Below are 20908 nucleotides of genomic sequence, written 5' to 3'. Positions count from 1 at the left end.
GAGAGCTTTTATGTTTTCCTTTTTATGGTTTTTACAGTCACAACTTTGATAATTTCAAATTTTTCTTAAAGCTTTTTAGTTGAGTAAGATTGATGGAATAAAAATACTTAATTTCCACTTAACTTTTAAAGTAATTTGTGGGGGAGGCATCAGTAGTTTCAACACTTGTTTAGTGTTTTTATAGTTTTGTTTGTGGAACACTTAGAATAGAAACTTTTAGAAAGTTACTAGAATGATGATTCATAGCTCCCTCACTCTAGCATCTTGCATTAGGACCTGAGGGGGGATGGAGGAAGAAAAAAACTGATTTTATTTTACTTTGCTTTGTGGTGCTGGGAATTAAGCCCACAGTACATGTCAGACAAATACTCTCTGGGCTATACTTCTAGTGCAGATTTCTCCATTGAATTAACACTTCCAGGTAATTCCTATGCACAGAGCCTTGTGTTTCATCTCCAGCACCACACAGAATCCACTATGGTGGTCCATTTTCCGTAATTCCAGCACTTGGGAGGTAGAGGTTGGAAGATCAAAGTTCAAGGTCATCTTTGACTATGTGTTGAATTTGAAGCCAACCTAACATACATGAGACATTGCTTTGCACAACACTTTGATGCTAATTTGTGTTAAGCATGATATTCTAAGTATTTATGAAGTATCCAACACACTACACTTTTCACAAATGCCAATTCTGCAACTAATGTCACATTTTTGTGCAAATACAAATCTGGGACCCTTTGTCTTCATTTGTACACAAAGGTAGGTCAAACTAAGATCTACCTATAATACTTTTAAAATATTTAACAAGATAAACCTATGATAATGAACGTTACATGAAGTCGAGAGGGAAACATGTTGTGGGGAAGGTCAAGAAGAAGCTGTAATGATCAAAATACATTGTATATGTGTATGAAACTTTCAAAGAATACAAAAGTATTATTTAAAACATAGCAAAACTAATGTTGTTTGTGTCATTACCTGCACAAGACTGGGCCTGTCAATATTTCATGTGTTAGGGCATTAGGTTCTACCCTTTCCTGCTGTGGGATGGTCTGTATGTCAAATTGCTCTGATTGGTCAATAAATAAAACACTGATTGGCCAGTGGCCAGGCAGGAAGTAAGTGGGACAAGGAGAGAGGAGAATTCTGGGAAGCGGAAGGCTGAGGCAGAGAGACACTGCCAGCTGCCGCCATGATGAGCAGCATGTGAAGACGCCGGTAAGCCACCAGTCACTTGGCAAGGTATAGATTTATGGAAATGGATTAATTGAAGCTATAAGAACAGTTAGCAAGAATCCTGCCACGGCCATACAGTTTCTAAGCAATATGTCTCTGTGTTTACTTGGTTGGGTCTGAGCGGCTGTGGGACTGGCGGGTGACAAAGATTTGTCCTGACTGTGGGCAAGGCAGGAAAACTCTAGCTACACTTTCCCAGTAGTTGGGCACTGAAAAGTAACCCACGTTCCAGTAAAAAACCTCCCATCCATGCTCATAGGAGCAACCTTAATTCAGTGTGTCACATCCAAAATAAGATGTGAAAGTTGAAGGGGGACTTCTTAGAAAGAAGGGCTTCAGTAGAAGAGGTAGAAAGGGTGAGAGTCAATCATAGTGTTGGGAATTACCAAAAAGTACTACATATGTCTGAAACTAGAAAAAAAGTATTTGCTTGATATTTTTACCAAAATTATGTATGTATATACGTATGTATGCATATACTACCACAATAAAACAAGTTATATTAAGCGATTTTAATGCTTATTTTTGGTTATAGTGAGCTATTACAGCTGGTATTTTAATACTTGTAAAATGTTCTTAACAGAAAACCACATTTTTAGAAACATATAGCTATAATTAAAAGACCTTTTCAGTGTTTTAATAATCATACTAACAAGCCAAAGGACTCAGAGAACATGATGAGTCCATTAGTTTGCAACTTGTTTAAGTAGATTTCCTCAAGCTCCACAAAGGATTTAGGAACAGAGTAGTGGCTGGATTTAAAGATGAGAGAGAGAGAGAGAGAGAGAGAGAGAGAGAGAGAGAGAGAGAGAGAGAGAGAGAGAGAGAGAGAGAGAGAGAAAATAAAGGCAAGTAAAAAGTTCAGGCAGTATTAATATAAGAATAAATGGCACAGGTTTTTTATCAAGTGTTTTTTTTTGTGTATGTGTAGACTTGACACAAACTCAAATATAACTTAAGTCAATAAAGCCATCACATAATCCCCAAAACTCATTTTTACCTATTGTCAAATATTTTCTCCTAAATATGTTGTACTAAAAACAGCTGATCACTGAAACAAGACAGTCTAGTTGATATGCATTTCACCTCTCATTGATTTACCTACATAAACTTTGGTACTCATGCTTACAAGAGAAAGAAGAAAATACTCAATGCTCCTTAAAAGACAACCAGTGAAACAGCAAACTACAAATCACAAAATGACTTCAGAAAAATAAACATTAAAAAAGAGACAACCTAATGATGGCAGAATGTCTTTGCTAACTACACAGCTAACAAAAGATTAATATTCAAGATAAATAAAGAATTTAAAATTAAACACTAAAAAAACCACCAAATCAACCAACCCATATATGATCGAATGACCTGAATATACAGTTCTCAAAATAAGAAACAGAAATGGCAAATGAATACTTAAAATTGCTGACCGACCATAGTCATCAAGAAAATGTAAATTAAAACTACTGTGAGATTCCATTTCTCCCAGCCTCACTGGCTACCATCAAGAGGAGATGTGGCAATGAATATTGGCATGAACATGAAATTTATTTACTTATTTACTATCGGTAAGAATATAAAACTTGTACAGCCCATATGGAAATCTGTATAGCGCCTTCCCAAAGCAATAAAAATAGAACAATCATGATCAAGATATAGACCACTCTAGGGCATATACCCAAAGTATTTTAAGTCCACAAACCAAAAGATATTTTGTACTGATAATATGACTCCAGTCTAGGGAATCTGGTATTCTCTTCTGGACTCTACAGATACAGGTGCCCTTACTAACATGTGCCCATACCTCTCCCCATCCCCACACAATTAATAAATATAATAAATTAAATATTTGTCAGAGAGCATGTTTTCAAATTACCTCTTCACTATCTTATCCAAATTATTATTATTATTATTATTATTATTATTATTATGTTGAAAAATATGAATTTTATTTTTTTATTAAGAATTTTTTCTATTCATTTTACAAACCAACCACAGATTCCCCTGTCTTCCCTCCTCTTGCTCCCCAGCCTTCCCCCTCAACTAAATCCCCATTCCCACCTCCTCCAAGGCAAGGTCTTCCATTGGGGAGTCAGCAGAGCCTGGTACACTCAGCTGAGGCAGGTCCAAGTCCCTCCTTTCTGCACTAAGGCTGTGCAAAGTGTCTCACCATAGGCATTAGGTTCCAAAAAGCTGGCTCATGCACTAGGGACAGGTGCCGATCCCACTGCCTAGGGGCCCCCTAAACAGTTCAAGCTAAACAACTGTCTTACTTATCCAGAGGGACTAGTCTAGTACCATGCGGGCTGCTTAGCTATTGGTCCACAGTTCATGTGTTTCCACTAGTTCGGCTTGTTGTCTCTTACTTTTTCCAATCATGGTTACCCAAATATTTTAATGTCTATCTCTCACGTGTTATTAAAAATTAGAAATTCTAGTGAAAGACTATGGTCCTTAAGTACACAGCATTTTGTTATTTACCACCTGACTTGTTTCTTGGAAGATGGCCTCACACTAGTGTATTTGAAATTAATATTCTTCTGATGGTAGTTTGCTACTTTCCTTTGGAAATGCCATAGTAAATGTGTACCTTCTGCAACAACCAAAAGTATGGACACAGATGTTTAATTCTGAATTTGGATAGATACATTAGTAGAATATAAATTTCAAAAACATTAATGCTATTTTATGTGTACGAGTGTTTGCCTACATATATTTATGTGTACTGCATGCATGCCTAGTACCTAAAGAGGTCAGAAGGATGGGGGTCAGTTGCTCTGGAACTGGACTTATAGATGGCTGTGAATCAACATGTAGGTCCTGGGAACCAAACCAAGGTCATCTTGCAAAAGCAACAAGTGTTTTTAACCCCAGAGCCAACTCTCCAGCCCTAGCCCCTGGCATATAAATTTTTAGGAGGAGTTGTTTTTAAAACTCCAAAAACTTAAGAATATTTATTTTCCATTCAATATAAGAACAGAAATCATGTCTCTTTAGCATTTTTATATCTTTGTCTGTTGCTTTCAATTAACAGCTATTTCAGTTCCCATTTATGGATGTGGTTCTAAAATCAAATTGCTGTGGTGGTAATCTAATTGTACTGAAATGTGATTTTGAATGTATGTTAATAAATAAAGTTGCCCGGGGGTCAGAGCTATTAGAGCCATAGCAAGAGTGTGGCGGTGGTGGCACACGCCTTTAATCCCATAGATCTCTGTGTGTTCAGGGATACAGCCAGCATTGGAGACATATGCCTTTAAGACCTGGGGGGCTGTACATTCAGACAGTGATGAGGCAGTCACGTGTTTGGGTTTACAACCAATGAGAAGGCAGAACAAAATACTATAAATAGACAAACAGACAGGAAATAGGGCTCTTTTCGGGAAGCTAGGACACCGCAGGCGGAAGGGTGAGATTTTAGCTCTGAGCTCTGACCTCTTGGCTTTCTCTTTTACATTGTTTCTGTGTTTCTTATTTAATAAGACGGTTAGTTACATCTACAAATGGCGCCCAACGAGAGGGCAAGAGTTTCCACCTAAAACCTGAGAAAAGATTCTAAAACAGAGCTAAAAACAGCTTCCTAATTGTCTCTCTCAAATGAGCAGCAGCTGCCGGTTTGAGTTACTGGCGGGTTCCTAGTGTGTGCACTTGACCTGCAGTATGGCGGGAATGAGGCCTCTGCAAGTGGCACATTAAGCTGCATACTAGTACAAAACAAAAAGAGGTTTCTGAGCTACACGTTGCTTTGATAAGAAGCATAGACCCACTATTTCTGAGAGTTGATGGCTCCCAGAGCTGGCGGAAAATGTACCACCACCATGTTGGGAAGCTGAAGTGGGTGGAGCCAGCAGCCACAGTGCTAAGAAGGCTGCAGTTTAAAGCAATAGGCTCAAGGTAATATAAAAAATAAGCCACATAGAGATGGCTACCACACAGAGAATCTGGATTATGTTCTCTTTGATATTTGTAACTGAAGAAAAACATTTGATTGCAAAAGCTGTTAAGTTATGCCAAATGTATATTTTAAAGGTACCTTGACTTCAAAATTTGGCTATAAGGATATGTTGCTTTGGAAAAGAGGCTCTGCTTTTGTTTCTACAGAAAGCCAGAGGCTATGGATTTGTTCCAGATTAAGATACATCAGGTTTGACCAGCCAAGACCCCCTGAAAGGTCTCCGATGACACCATGGCCCAGATGATCCAACATCCAGAATCGTTTCAAGGCAACTTGCTCAGATGATACAGTCTCACGGACTACTCCATGATCCTAAAATTTTCTTTGTGTCCCCATAAGATACAGCGCCCCCCTTCAGCAGGAAGTAGTAAGAGAAGCTACGCCCAAATTCCCAAATATACCAAGCTGGCTTTGGAGATGTATAAAAGTTAAAAACTTCCTTTTTAAAAAAAGAAAAGGGGAAGTGCTGTGGGACGGTCTGTATGTCAAATCTGTTGCTCTGATTGGTCAATAAATAAAACACTGATTGGCCAGTGGCCAGGCAGGAAGTAGGTGGGACAAGGAGAGAGGAGAATTCAGGGAAGCGGAAGGCTGAGGCGGAGAGACACTGCAGCCGCCGCCATGACCAGCAGCATGTGAAGACGCTGGTAAGCCACCAGCCACATGGCAAGGTATAGATTTATAGAAATGGACTAATTTAAGCAATAAGAACAGTTAGCAAGAAGCCTGCCACGGCCATACAGTTTGTAAGCAATATAAGTCTCTGTGTTTACTTGTTTGGGTCTGAGTGGCTGTGGGACTGGCGGGTGACAAAGATTTGTCCTGACTGTGGGCAAGGCAGGAAAACTCCAGCTACAATATAACCTTTTGCTTTTTTTTTCTTTTTATTAAAATAGAAAAGGGGAAATGTGGTGGTAATCTAATTGTACTGAAATGTGATTTTGAATGTATGTTAATAAATAAAGTTGCCCGGGGGTCAGAGCTATTAGAGCCATAGCAAGAGTGTGGCGGTGGTGGCACACGCCTTTAATCCCATAGATCTCTGTGTGTTCAGGGATACAGCCAACATTGGAGACATATGCCTTTAAGACCTAGGGGGCTGTACATTCAGACAGTGACGAGGCAGTCACGTGTTTGCGTTTACAACCAATGAGAAGGCAGAACAAAATACTATAAATAGACGAACAGACAGGAAATAGGGCTCTTTTCGGGAAGCTAGGACACCGCAGGCAGAAGGGTGAGATTTTAGCTCTGAGCTCTGACCTCTTGGCTTTCTCTTTTACATTGTTTCTATGTTTCTTATTTAATAAGACGGTTAGTTACATCTACAAATTGCCCTTTAAAAATTGTTATAGGTTAATCCCAATTCCCAAATTCAACTTGAAAAACAACAGTCTTAAAACCTGCATGGGAAAATCACCTTGGATCACTTACAAGCAAATATATAGCCCTTCAGTATGGAAAACACACATGAACTATGTTCAAAATGAGACAAGAGACCAAAAAAGTTACTGCATTTTAACTTATTTAATACCACTCTGAAACTAGTAACACAAGGATTCACAGTTTTAATTAACCATCCAATACAGTTATAAAGAAGACTGAACACCTTTATGAACAAAATACAGTATGCCTTTAAGTTTGTAGGCTGCGTACCACATTAAAGCTATAGCACACGATATCACAAAATTACAGGGCTATAAGGAAATCTTGTGAGTTTATATCTCAACTACATTCAGATTCATCTTGATATAGAAATATTTAATCTCATTTGACAGTTGTTTGGGCTCATTTATTTAGCAACATGGGTGTCAGACACAGGTCTTTACAAAGGTAGAGTGACCATTTACCTTTAAAACATAGTATAGTAGAGAACCAGACTGAAAAAAAATTCCCTTAGTTACTGTCCTTTTACTTTCAATACAAGCACTTCAGATATTAATGTGAGATGAAATTTCTCTGTCTAAAATCACATCACATATACTGCAATTACAAATGAACACCGTAGGAATGTATATATATTCTGTAGCCTCTTGCTTTAACATTATATACTGGTCAAGATACTTAAAACTTCAAGGCATTAGAAATCACAATAAAAGGTTGAAAATTTTTATGACAATTTAATTCAACATACTCATTTTATAGCAAATGTAGAGATGGGGGCCAAGTGGATCATTACAATCTCTGTGTGGGTTTCTGGACATGGTAAAAACTACCTTGCTTATAATAAATTTGGTGATCACTTTAGGAGAATGATCATTCAGTCCTTGAATTTGTAAAGCAAGATTTATCACCATATGTGAATAAAATCAGGAAGATGTTAAATTGTGTTAGCCAAGATGCATTGTACTGAGATGTTGGAATAAAAATACACTTTGCAAAAGGAACAGTAAAACATAAATTGTTACAAATTAAAATAATAGTCACATACAAGTGAAGTAACTTCTGACATAAAACTGTCTTGATGGTTTTTTTTTTTTCAATAATGAATCTAATATGAAGTGAGAATACCAAATACAAGATGAACTGAAAACCACTTAACTTTAGAGGTCATGTAATATTCTGATGAAAATACCAAGAAAATAATAGATTCTCTTTAAAGCAGTATTCTATATATACCCTGTAATTATTTCGTCTGCTAATCTTTAAGGAGCCTATTCTGGAGTATAAATTCTCTGCAAACAGACTTCCACTTTATTGTTACCCAAATTACAGATATCCAAGATACAGATGATGTGGACTCTATCCAGTTCAGCTGCTGCATTTACAATATCACCTAGAAGTGAAAAACAGATGGTAAGTATTGTAAAATAGTTAAATATTTACTTGGATTTATAATCACACAAACTGATGATCTACTTGGATTTATAATCACAAAAACTGGTGATCTTTTTCTTACAATATTAATGATGTCGGGTTGGGGATTTAGCTCAGTGGCAGAGTGCTTGCCTAGCAAGCACAATGCCCTGAGTTTGGTTCCCAGCTCCGGGGAAAATATATTAACGATGTCTCTTATCTTCTTCGTAATTCATCATATGCATTTACCAAACTTCTCCAGACAGAAAGCACATCTATCAATAGATGCAGTCAATAATGTTCTTACATGCATTTCCTAAAATATTTGGTTTTCTTTCTTTTTCCCTTTCTTTTTTTATTGAGTAAAACAAATCTACATATTTTCAAGGTCACAAACAAATATCTTAGATCCTAAAGAAGTACAGTGATTAGTTATTTTATTTTTATATGCAATTAATTACTATTAATTATTCAATCTATCTTTTTATCCTATCATATCTGTAAGGAATATGAGTTGGAGTGATACATTATTTCTTGTCCAATGTAAATAAAAACAAACTTGTCTTCCATCTCTACCTTAACAACTCTAGAAGTCACTTTCTCCTGTTGGATTAGCAACAAGAAAGAAACAAGCTAGGTTCAGGAGAAGGGAGTTGCTGACTGATTGCATTACACTTGAGCAAGAAAGAAACTGTAATTGTATTCAGCCATGGTGACTTTAGGGCTGCTTTATAACTATAGCACAGTTCAACCTACTGTATAATAAATACAGTACAGTAATTCTTGTCTCTAAAATCGATATGGGAAACCCTCACTACATAGAGAATAAAGTGTTTTCCAAATATGTGAAAATTCTTTTGTATTACACTATAGTTATAAACTGCTGTTCAATGCTGCTGTCCAATGGATACATTAACATAATACTTTCATGCATATATATATATATACACATATATATGTACATGTGTACATCCTTCTACTTCATGATTAAAATGATACCAAGAAGGCTTTCATATTAGTGAGATTTGTTAAATGGTTTTTGATAAATGGCTAATCATTTGTAAAATATAAAGCTAGATCCCCATCTCACCCTCCACATGAATTAATTCTAAATGGATTAAAAATTTAAACTGTAAAAATGAAGCCACATTGATGATTGCTCATAGCTGAATTATTTATAATATCCAAAGTTATAAATAAGCTAAACTTCTAGAAATTTAACAGATGAATGGATAAACAAAATGTTATATATAATACAATGAGAATCATTCAGCCATAAAAAGAAATGAAATTCTGATACATATTCTAACATGGATGAACCCTGACAATGTTATGCTAAGTTAAACAATCCAAAACAATAGGGCAAATATTGTATGAATTCATTTGAATGAAATTAACAGGAAAATTCATAGAGAAAGTGGAACGGTTACCAAGGGGTTGGGAGAAGAGGAAATGAGGCTTACTGCTTAACTTAAGTATCTGGCATTTAGTCACAATAGAAATATATGTATGAGGAAAAAGAAAACTATAAAAATACCTCCAAAACAATGATTTGGGTATATGTAAATACACATGCATGTATGTGCATGTGTGTGTGGAGGCTAGATGTCAACCTTAGGTGTCATTCATCTAGAGACAAAGTGTCTTGTGAAGGTCTCTCACTGGGCCAGGTACTTGCTAAACATTTCCCCTGGCTGGCCTTCAAGCATCCAGGGATCTGCCTATCTCTGCCTCTGTCACCAAACTTAGATTTTACCTGGATTCGAGGGATCTGAACTCAGGTCCTCAGGCTTGTATAGCAAGCACTTTACTGACTGGGCCATCTCCCTGGGACAAGAGTGCATTTGTATAGATTTAAACTAGTGATGCCTTTGAATACGACATAAAATGAGGAGCCAGAAATGAATCATGATATAGTTGAGCACTTAAGAATAAAATTACTTAAATACCAAGGCATGCCTCCCTCTCAATCAATGTCAAACTGGGTAAAAGTATTTTTAATATACAATGAAGGGTAATTTTTCAATGTGAAAAGACAACCCACAAGTTAATAATAAGATAAATAATATTTGTAGGAAACTGTAAAAAATGCTAGCAGTGAAGTTTCTAGAAAATACAAAAATAAACAAACAAATGACTTACTTACACATATGAAGCTCTTAGAATCATGGCTAATATACAGAAAACATTAATACATTACTATTATTTTCTATTTAAGAAAACCGTTCTATTATAAAATTAAATTATTAATTATGTCACAGAAGTCTTGGAAAAGGAACCAGTCTTAAACACTCTTCAATAGGGGACCATTAAAACAAATTTTGTTACAATCACACAGTAGAATATTTTGTTGTTTCTGAAAAGAATGAGGTAGCTCTAAGGCTCACAAGGAATTTCAAGCTCTAAGATACTAGAGAAATATTGGTCTAGAGAGATGGCTCAGTGGATAAAAGCGCTTTCTGTCAAATCTGATGACTTGTGTTTCATTCCTGGAATCCATAAGGTGGAAGGAGAGAGAACTAACTAGCCTCCACCTACATGCCACGGGATAAGCCCCATACAAATAAATAAATGTAACAAAAACAATTAAGAAACATAAAATAAAATAATGTTACTTTTGGCCTGAGGGTTGGCAAAATATCAACAAAACCCATACCTAGATTTCACAAGGGTGTAAGTGAAATATCACCCTTGTTTGGGAGCCAGTATAAATTAATATGGCCATATGGAAGAAAAATTTACAATATTCACTACCATTTTCAATGGATATATCTTTTGAGTCACTGACTTCCAGAAATTGATGTTATAGATGCATTTCATTTCTACACACGTATACACATGCATACATAATACATGCACACTAAGTGCAGTATTCATTGGTAAAGGAAAAATCATTTGAAAACTTTGTTTAGACAAGGTTGTTAGCACTGGATGGCCTAAAATTTGCTATGTAGACATGCTTGCCTCAAACCCATAGAATTCCTCTGGCCTTAGCTTTCTGAGTTTTGGTGTAAAATGCATTAGCCAACATGCCTGGCCTGGTTGGAACTAGTCTTAAACAACCTTCAATAGGAGAATCATTAAAGCAAATCTTGGTACAGTCACACAGTATAATATTTTGTTGTTTCTGAAAAAAAATGAGGTGGCTCTTGCTATACAGGTATGAACGTTGTCTAAGGTATACTTGGGGCGGGGGGTGGTGCTGGTTATAAAACTATGTCTATAGACTTCAACTTATATGCATTTATTTGATAGAAAATTATAGTTAGTAAACATATTGTAAATAAATGAGAAAGGCTGGACCTGACAAGACAAGAAGGGGAATTTTCACTTTTACACAGGATTTTTCTGCAACTGTTCGAAATTTTAAATTATTTATGTGAATGGATTTTGTGATTAAAAAGAGAGTAACTTATGGTGTTTAGGAGATGACCCATGAGCTTTACCCCACGAGCCACTGTTTTATATCTCCAAGCCTATTTTGATCTTGCGTTCTAGAATTGTGAAAGGAATAGAAAAGTTTGGAATCAGGCAAACTTTCAGATTCAAATCCTAGCTCTGGTGAGACAATGAATTTCAGTGTAGTTACCTATAAATAGTGGGAAGCAGTGTTCACTTTGACAGGCCCTCTATGAAGCTTAGCTGAAAGGCCAGGCACACTAATCAGCACAGAATTACATCAACACTATCATTAATACTGCTGTATCATAAAAAAATGTGATATTCCACTCACAATGAATCACTTTGCTTTTAGTTACTCCTTCACTTTTCTCCTCTAGTGATCTGTGTCCTTCATGTCCAAATATTAACTACTTAGCAGACTGGTACCAGGTATTTTTCATGTGACAATGCTAATGATGACTGGAAGAATACTGGCACTAGCAATGAGCAGATAAGTGGGAACTCTGACCTACAATTGTATATCGGTAACTGTATATGCATATACTAGCAAGCATATGACAGAGTAGATATGATATGAAAGAAGAATATGAATACAGTTAGTAAGGAGATTTAGAACCACTGAAAGCCCAAGAGGTTGTGATATAGGAAATGATATTGCAAGCTAAAATAGAGAAAAAATCTTGACTCTCATAAATTTAGATACTCAAACTCAGTTTGCACAACCAGGACTGTCAAGTAACATCATCATATGTAAAGTTCAAAAGACATGCTCCAAATCAGCAGAGATTCTAGAGTTTCATCAGCTTGGAGAGACCCACTAGAACCTTGTAATACATGGCTTTCTTAAATGCTCTTTCAAATACATTACCTTGTTGAGCTCAGTGAAAATGACTAGAAGCTTTTCCACGTGCTCAAGAAATAGAAAAACACCAGAATGAACAAGACAACTTCAATTCAGAGTTAAGTTTATAAGTATAGAATGGAAAACTTGGTATTGTATGAAGCAACATAAATAGCTGAAGAGTTTCACTATTGGGATCACATATAGTCTTAGCAGCCTGGAGGAGTAGAATGGGTAGCACTTGAAGAACCAAACATTTATGAGAAAACAATTATACTGTAGTACATTATTAACATATAATTTGAGGCAATTATACAGCAAAAGTAGAAAGGACAAAAGGGAAGATTTACACTACTTCATGTACATACCCTGTCAGTCTGATGAAGTAATTATAAGCATAAAATGTTCTTTATGGCTCACTGGAATGGAAACAAGCTATATAATTTATTTAAAAGACTCACTCACATTTAATTCTTATGGGGTACACTTAGCAAATGAGTTAAGACTACAGTAGTTTAAATAATAAAAATTCTACCATTGAGAAAAGGTTAGGATCATTTATAGTATTTTTTTTTTCTGAACAAAGGAACAAAAGTCACCTGCAACTGCCTCGGGATCTGGCACTCTTTCATTGCCAGGTGCTTCTGGTGGGTACACACAACTGTAATTCATGCAGGTCAAAAATGTGTCTATTTGAGATGTCTGGACATCTTCTGGAGAATACATAGGTAGGAATGCAACATCAATTGCAATCTCATGGTTCAAACCTGTGAGTGAAAGATCACACATTATTAAATGTTCAGCAGCTTAGCATAGTTTGCTACTTTCAGTTTCCTGGTTTGATCCTAATGTGTGCCTAATACTTTGATACCTGTAAAAACCAGTTTACACACTGGAAACTAAACTCAAATTGATTTTGATAGGCTGCACCTTCTCACCAAGGTTGTCTAACAATCAAAAGACCCATTACCATATCTTAGCTCTATACATTTTATCTCTGTATTAAGTTAACCATTAAAGAGCAGAATTTATGGGTTATAAAATAACACATTAAAAAAAAAAAAAAAAAAAAAAAAAAAAAAAAAAAAAAAAAAACAAAAAAAAAAAAAAAAATAACACATTAAAATATACTCATTTGTGAGATTTATTTAGATATGCCTCATTGTTATAGGTGATTATGTATATTATAAGGTTAAGGTAGGAATCAAGTATCTCAGACATACTTTTTTTTTTTTTTTTTTTTTTTTGGTTTTTCGAGACAGGGTTTCTCTGTGTAGCTTTGCGCCTTCCCTGGAACTCACTTGGTAGTCCAGGCTGGCCTCGAACTCACAGAGATCCGCCTGGCTCTGCCTCCTAAGTGCTGGGATTAAAGGCGTGCGCCACCACCGCCTGGCCTCAGACATACTTTCATACCTTTGCAAATCAAAACTAGTTGAAAGTAAAAGCTCATTTGTAACTGTGTTAATAGTATAATAACTTTACATGGTATATTTAGACTTCAATTTTGTTTGAATTAAAAAATATTCTAATATTGAATGTTTATTTTATCTAAAACAAAAGTGGTCAAGAGTCAGAAAATCTGATTTGTAATCATGGCCTGCTTTCTGCCCAGCCTGAGTATGAGACTTGAAGCCATAAAAGTTCTCTTTAGCTCTAAAATTGAATATGCAATCAAATAAATAAAAGAATGTCCTTTCTCCACGCCAGAAAGCTCAGGGAAAATTACTGTCAAATGGTAGTAAATTGGTTATCTTTACGGACCTACTGACACCTACATTCTATCTTTCCTTTAAAATTCACAAATGCCTCATCTTTCAACTCTAAACCATCCTTGAAAACAGGTAAGATAACATTTATATAAAAATAGCACACTTGTAACATCGATTCAGTCTGGTGAGCAGAATGACAAATTTGTGTTCCTTATACCCTATTCTTGCTTTTATCTGACTCATAGCCAAAGCTAATAAAAAGTGACAATTACATATGAGTCAGCTGAGATGTACAGTCAATCTGTTCCAATCAATCTGTAGCATACTAAAGGAAGAAAAACATTTAGTCTCTGTGTTTCTTTATGACTCTTTGTTTCTATGGTTACTTTATGTGACGTATGGGAAATCTTAGCTTGAGTTTTGTTTCCTAGATATAAAACTAAGTTATGAAACTAAGTTTGATAAAATACCTGACGAGATCAAGCACCATGGTCTAGTGAAGACCATCTGAAAGTTAGATCTCTCATTATCCCATGGATATTTATACCTTGTACTGCAAGTATGCATATTTACATGTGAGGAAACAGGAAAGAAGGGGCAGAAGGTAATAATGGTGGAAAATAGCACTGGTAAAAGTTAGGGCCATTAGCACTAATACTCTATATGGAAAGATCAACAAACAATAGTTGTATAGTTGACTATTGTGAACAAACAATAGTCGTGGATAAAGGAAAGCTCCATTAGTTCCCATTCTCATCTCCCCCAAATTTTCCAAGGACTTGCTGGTGTTGAGAAGCCAACAATCTTGAGCTTTATTTCAGAATTAGTGCTCTCCTCATTTAGTTTGAGTGAAACAGAATTTCCCCTTTGGACTTACGTATAGGAGAGGGTACTTATATTTTTTAAGTCTAACTTATAACTCTATTTAATAAATATATTAAATTATAAATAGATAAATAAGTAAATACAAGTAAATACATTAAACTAATAGTATTCAAGGATAATAGAAGAGCAGTTCACCTACCTAGGATGGTTACTTCAAAATGTCCAAGGCTTCTTGCACTCTGAAATTCATCAAGTCTGGGGTTCCTTCCTTCTGGGGGTATGTATTTTGAAGGTTGAGAATTATACTGCTGGGCAAGAAACTTTCCATGCTCCAAAACAAATTTCCGTGGAATACTTTCAGGATAAACATGACTGTAATGTAGGTGGTCTCTCAAGCTAAACTTCTTATTTCTCCACAGCTGACTCTCCCATTTAACATTTCCTAGTCTTCTGGACTTCCCTGTGGTACTACCACTTGAACTTTCTCGACCTGATCAAAATACAATGAGATAGGCACAATGGACCCATAAACTAGCTAAATCAAGGCATTCACTACATTAAAGAATTACAGATTAATGAGAAAGAGTTAAGCAGCTTCAAAATGTAAATTGAATATCTAAAAGTTAATTCTTATTAAAGTTAGGGAAGAGGAGTCTGGAGTGATGGCTCAGTGGCTAAGAGCACTTGCTCTTACAGAGGACCTGGGTTCAATTCCCAGCACTCACACAGTGGCTCATAACTGTCCATAACTCCAGTTCCATGGGATCCAGTACCCTCTTCTGATCTATGCAAGCACCAGGCACACATGTGGTGCAATGACATACATGCAGGCAAAACACCCATATACATAAAATTAATAAATCTTTTAAAAATATGCAAAAGTTTTGAAAAAAGTTCATAAAGAATTAAATTTGCTTTCTAAAAAATTTTCCTCCAAAATAATTAGTGATGCAGTTTTCTCATTTGTTGGAATTACAGAGATTTATAATTATCTTCTTTTTTTTGTTTTTTGTTTTTTGTTTTTTTTGAGACAGAGTTTCTCTGTATAGCTTTGGACCCTGTCCTAGAACTCACTCTGTAGAACAGGCTATCCTCAGATTCACAGAGATCCACCTGGCTCTGCTTCCTGAGTGCTAGGATTAAAGGCATGTACCACCACTGCCCAGCCCCTCCACCTTACTTTTTGAGACAGGTTCTTTAACTGAACCTGAAAGCTACTGATTGTCTAGACTGGTGGGCCAGCAACCTGCTTAGCAGTGAAATTGCAGGTATGTGCTCCTTTGCTTGTCTTTTTAAGTGGGTGCTAGGGATCTGAGCTCAGCTTGTCAGACTTGCAGGGCAAGTGCTTTGTTGAATGAGCCATTTCCCTTGTCCCTTATTTGTTTACTCTTAAGAAATCAATTTATTATCTGTGTACAATGCAACTGGTATGTTTAGTTTCTAAAGCAGAATATAAGTTATCCCTTACACAGTATGACATTTGTTACACAGTACGACATTTGTTCAACAATTATTGTGTACCTATAATACATTAGACATTGTGCTAAGGAATTTGGCACAACAAATATTTTGATTGAATAACACACCTTTGGGAGAAAAGACACATTCATGCTAAAATCATAACAAAAATAGATTTAAAAATAAGACTCTCATGTTGTCAGTTCTACTGGCTAAGACAAGCTATGAGCAACTGCACTTTGAAGTTAACCAAGTTTGTCAAGTTGCTTATTTGCAATTGTTTGTGCTCTTGATTCCTGTCCTAGCATGAAAAACCTTGATGAGACAGAGCAACAAGGCTTCACCATGGTTCATATACCACCCTTGGTATTTATGATTTTACTCTATATCCATATCCATAAACCAACCACAGTACTTGGTTTTTAAGAGTGGCTGGAGATTTATCAAATAATGTTGCATGTTAAAAGATAGCATTATAAGGGAAAATATAGAAATTGAGCACATAATTCTATTCATCAGGCATCTAAAACACTGTAGTGCCATAAGAGTTATTTTAAATTCAAAATCAAGCTGATGAATGTTCCTATGATGATTGATAATAAAAGGGATAAACAAATAACCCACACATGAAAAGAAAGGAATATACTCCAATGCAAGAAAGCAGGTTTAAACAGAAGACTGAGAACTGATTTTATTTTTTTAATTTCCTATAAATAAATCTCTTTTATATAGCTAATAAAAGTACTTGGGACAGCAGAAAGTAGCTGGGCATAGTGGCACAAGCCTATGAGCTTAGCATTTCAAAAACTGAAAGGCAGAGGCTTGAGAATTGTGTTGTAGAGACAGAAGTGAGCTGTTCGTGAGACATTGTATAAAAGAAAAAGATGAACAGTAGCTAGCAACAAGTAACTACTCAATGACCAATCCATACTGAACATTCCCACACCATGAACAAGTCATATGGTATTTTAATCTTTTAAAAATAAACATTTATCTTACTTTATGGAAAAAATTACATTATTGAGTTTGTCAGGACTAAGTCATGAACACACACACACACACACACACACACACACACACACACACACACACAATGTATTATTAGAGACTATAAGGGTATATACATGTTTTATGAAAATTTCCCCTAAAACTATGCTTTATAGTTTTATCTTAGTAACTTCAGATTATAATCTCCAACTTTATAATGATATATTCCTAACAATGAATATGAACTAAGTACAGCAACATTGGCATTTACAGGTTGTGAATAGCTACATGTCCAAGGAAATTGGGAAAGAGACAAAATATATTCAGACTTCAGGTTTTTCTAAAAATGTGGGGAGGAATCATAAGCTAGAATTCTTTTGTGTTTAGCTTGAACACTACTAGACTTACCATATAAAATACACATTTGTTTATTTTGTGAAAAATGGAAAGACATGGCATAAAATAAATTAATTGTCTGTAATTACAGTCCTGGGGATCAGATGCAGACATACATGCAGGCAAAACACCTATACACATAAAATAAAAATAATTAAAAAATTATCATCCATGGTGAGACTAATGGAATAGGAGATAAGGAACATGTATGAAATTAAAGTTCTTTAAATATGTATTCTTTGGTATAGTTTGTAGCTAGAAGTTTTCCTGGTCCCATCCAGCTTGCAGCCACTCAGACCCAAATAATCACACAGACACTTATATTAATTAAAGCTGTTTGGCCTAATGGCTCAGGCTTCTTGTTAGCTAGATCTTACACTTAAATTAACCCATAATTCTTATTTATGTTTAGCCACCTGGCTTGGTACCTTTTCCCAGTTCTGCCTCCACATCTTGCTTCTCATGGAGGTGGCTGGCAGCATCTCCTGACTCTGCCTTTCACTTCCCAGAATTCTCTTCTCTGCTTATCCCACCTATACTATACTTCTTGCCTGGCTACTGGCCAATCAGTATTTTATTTATCAATCAATCAGAGCAACACATTCGCAGCATACAGAAAGACATCCCCAGCAATAGTCGACTTTGGAACTATGTTGATAATTAACCAAATTATAAAATAACTATTTTTTAACCATAAAAACTGTATTTTAATGATACAGAAATAGTACATTGTACATTTCTTTCCACAGCAGCACTTCATTCATCTCTATGATTAACAAAATTAAGGCTAAATCGGAGCATTCTGAGAGTAAGAGACTGTTTTATGCAATGTTACTCATGTTTTCATAAACAAAAGGATGTTCTTCAGGCAAAAAAATTGTTGAACATGAAATGGAATACAAAATGTGTTCCTTTGGGTCAGCCTGATAATAACCATACCCCCCTAGGGAATGCCAGTGGGGTTTTATTAAATGAATGCTTCCGGTATGAGGGCAACTCTCCAAAGTTAACAGGGATAGCTCAGCCGTTAAAGGCTAGGCTCACAACTAAAATAACTATTATTTAAATATATTTAAAGCAATCAATCCCTAGCATGAAAATAAAAGAAGTAAACTTATATATCTACCCAGTTTATAATAGAACCACACAGAAAAGAATATTACAAGCTATCAAGCTATAATAGTGGGGTATACCATAAAAAAACAAAAGGAATTGCAAAGAAACAGAACATTTTTCTGAGCCTCTTAAATTTGAGGTCAGTATTATGGTTTTGATATGGCCCCAAAAGGCTCAAATGTTGAAGGCTTGCTTTGCCACTGGTGGTTCTATTTGCTGAGAGATGATTAAATAATGAGGACTCAGATAGAACCAATGGGTCTATCCCTTGGTGACTTTTCAGATATGTATACCCTTGATGGCCTGGGAAGTTTCACAGGTGTTCTTAAAGTAAACACAAAGATTTGAAGTTCTTGATTTGAGTGATTTTATAGGGGTTTCTGGGTCTAGAGAGCAGGGAATCATTTTCACAGGTCACCCGAGGCTGCTTACAGAAAGAGGAAGAGAAGAGTCCAGATTCTTGCAGTGGAATAGGTTTCCTTTCTTTTAATTTTGTATGTGAAAATTATTTGATTCAAACAGGAAGTATAAATGTGAAATAGTATTTTGTCTTGACATTACCTAAATAAATACCTAATAACTGATAAGGTAAGCAAGCACCTTTTCTAGTTCTGCCTTCTGTAAATGCTTAGAAATAACAACTAGATAAGTATATATTCAACTCTATAATGCCTTGACTGTAATTGCTAACTACTACAGCTCTGTGGGGAAATGGCTGATTGCTTGTCTGGGGAACGAATGTTCAAGATGAGTCTGTAAACATGCTGTAAAGACCAACAGCAAAATTTTGACACCCCCCACTACTATCAAACATCATTACAGTCATATGAACAGCATAAGCATAAATGAAGCATTTCTTACCCACCAAATTAGGCAGACTGTCACTAGTAATGATAGTGATAACTTAAAAGAACACCAATGGAAGCAAAACCGAACCAAAGCGACAGCAACAAATCTACCTCACAACTGATCACTTCTGGAGGATACTTGAGATCTGACTCATTATTTTGAAAACTGACAAAGAAAAACAGAAAGTACATTTTTCTTCTTCAGGAAATGAAGTACATGTCTACATAATCAAGTAAGCAAGGAACTTTCTCCTCATAGAGCTGTTTTTCTTCCCCGGCAATGAATAAAGAAAGACATATAAAATTATATGAACATTTGGAACTATGCATTTATCAGCAGCACCTGACAACATCAAGAAACAAGGAAACTTTATAACCCTCTAGAAAAGTGTAGAGAAGCATGTTAAAGCTACACTCCTGCACCTCCCCGCCCCCCATTGGTAACAAGGAACAAGGAAAAAAGACCAGACTGATACTCCCTTTCATGGTCAGCTCTAATCACATATACATATGAGCAGCACTAAAGAACTCAGCAAGTTTTGTGTGTGTGTGTGTGTGTGCGTGTGCGTGTGTGTGTGTGTGTGTGTGTGTGTGTGTGTGTGTGTGTGTAATTAAATAGTACGAGTTTGTGGTTAGGGCACTTGAGAAGTTGGAGTGGAGAGAAAAGGGTGGAAATGGTATAAATACAGTACTCATGTATGAAACTCCAAAAATGTTAATTAAATAAAGAAAACATTTGATTATAAAGATTAAGCAGAAATTGTCAGAAGTGATTGGGTGAGAAACCTGGACAACAAGGGTTCAGAGCAATCAAGCGAACACTTGGTCCAGATACAGACAACTTGAAAACAGCAGGAAGTTTTCTGGGAGTTAACTTGGCTTTGCTCTGCCCCTCCCTAGGTGTAGCAGGATTCTTGAAGAAGGAAGCCAGGGTTCATTCTGTGGGGTCCTGGTCCTGGACACCTTCCTCACAAATTATGTAGCTTTCTTCTTTTGCTTTTCCTTAGGTTGTGCATGGGGAATGAGGTCTGTGAGCCCATAAGTGTGTGCAGAGGCCAAAGGTCAACTTCAGCTAGCTTCCTCTTTTCTGCTCCACCTTAGTTTTCTTTTATTAACTTTATTCTCACCTCCCCTAACTCTTCCCAGAACACCTTTACCTTCCTATCTACCTAACTTCAGGTTTCTCTCTCAAAAACAAACAATAAAAACCATCAAAACCATGAAAAGCAAGAGAAAAAAAAAGCCCTGAAAATCAGTTTTGATTTCTGCCTTACTTTTTGAGACAGGATCTCTCACCCAACCTGGTCTATTTCTAGCTAGTCTGGTTGGCCAGTGAGCTCAG

At 36.1% G+C, this 20908-nt stretch overlaps 1 protein-coding gene across 2 annotated transcripts in view; it reads right to left on the bottom strand.

Moving 5' to 3' along the window:
* Positions 1 to 6700: 6700 nt before the first annotated feature.
* Radx (RPA1 related single stranded DNA binding protein, X-linked) overlaps positions 6701 to 20908 on the bottom strand; it is a 76363-nt gene continuing 62155 nt past the window's right edge. For both annotated transcript variants that reach the window (XM_028895130.2, XM_028895131.2), the window contains exons 12-14: positions 14961 to 15251; positions 12827 to 12994; positions 6701 to 7964 (exon numbers count right to left, since the gene is read on the bottom strand). In XM_028895130.2, the coding sequence (XP_028750963.1) occupies positions 7843 to 7964; positions 12827 to 12994; positions 14961 to 15251 (581 nt within the window). In that variant the 3' untranslated portion in view covers positions 6701 to 7842. The remainder of the gene's footprint in view (positions 7965 to 12826; positions 12995 to 14960; positions 15252 to 20908) is intronic.

This window comes from Peromyscus leucopus, chromosome X, assembly GCF_004664715.2.
Source record: "Peromyscus leucopus breed LL Stock chromosome X, UCI_PerLeu_2.1, whole genome shotgun sequence".
Classification (NCBI taxonomy): domain Eukaryota; kingdom Metazoa; phylum Chordata; class Mammalia; order Rodentia; family Cricetidae; genus Peromyscus; species Peromyscus leucopus.
The sequence above is the reverse complement of the archived record's forward strand: the minus strand, read 5'-3'. Positions and strand labels throughout refer to the sequence as shown.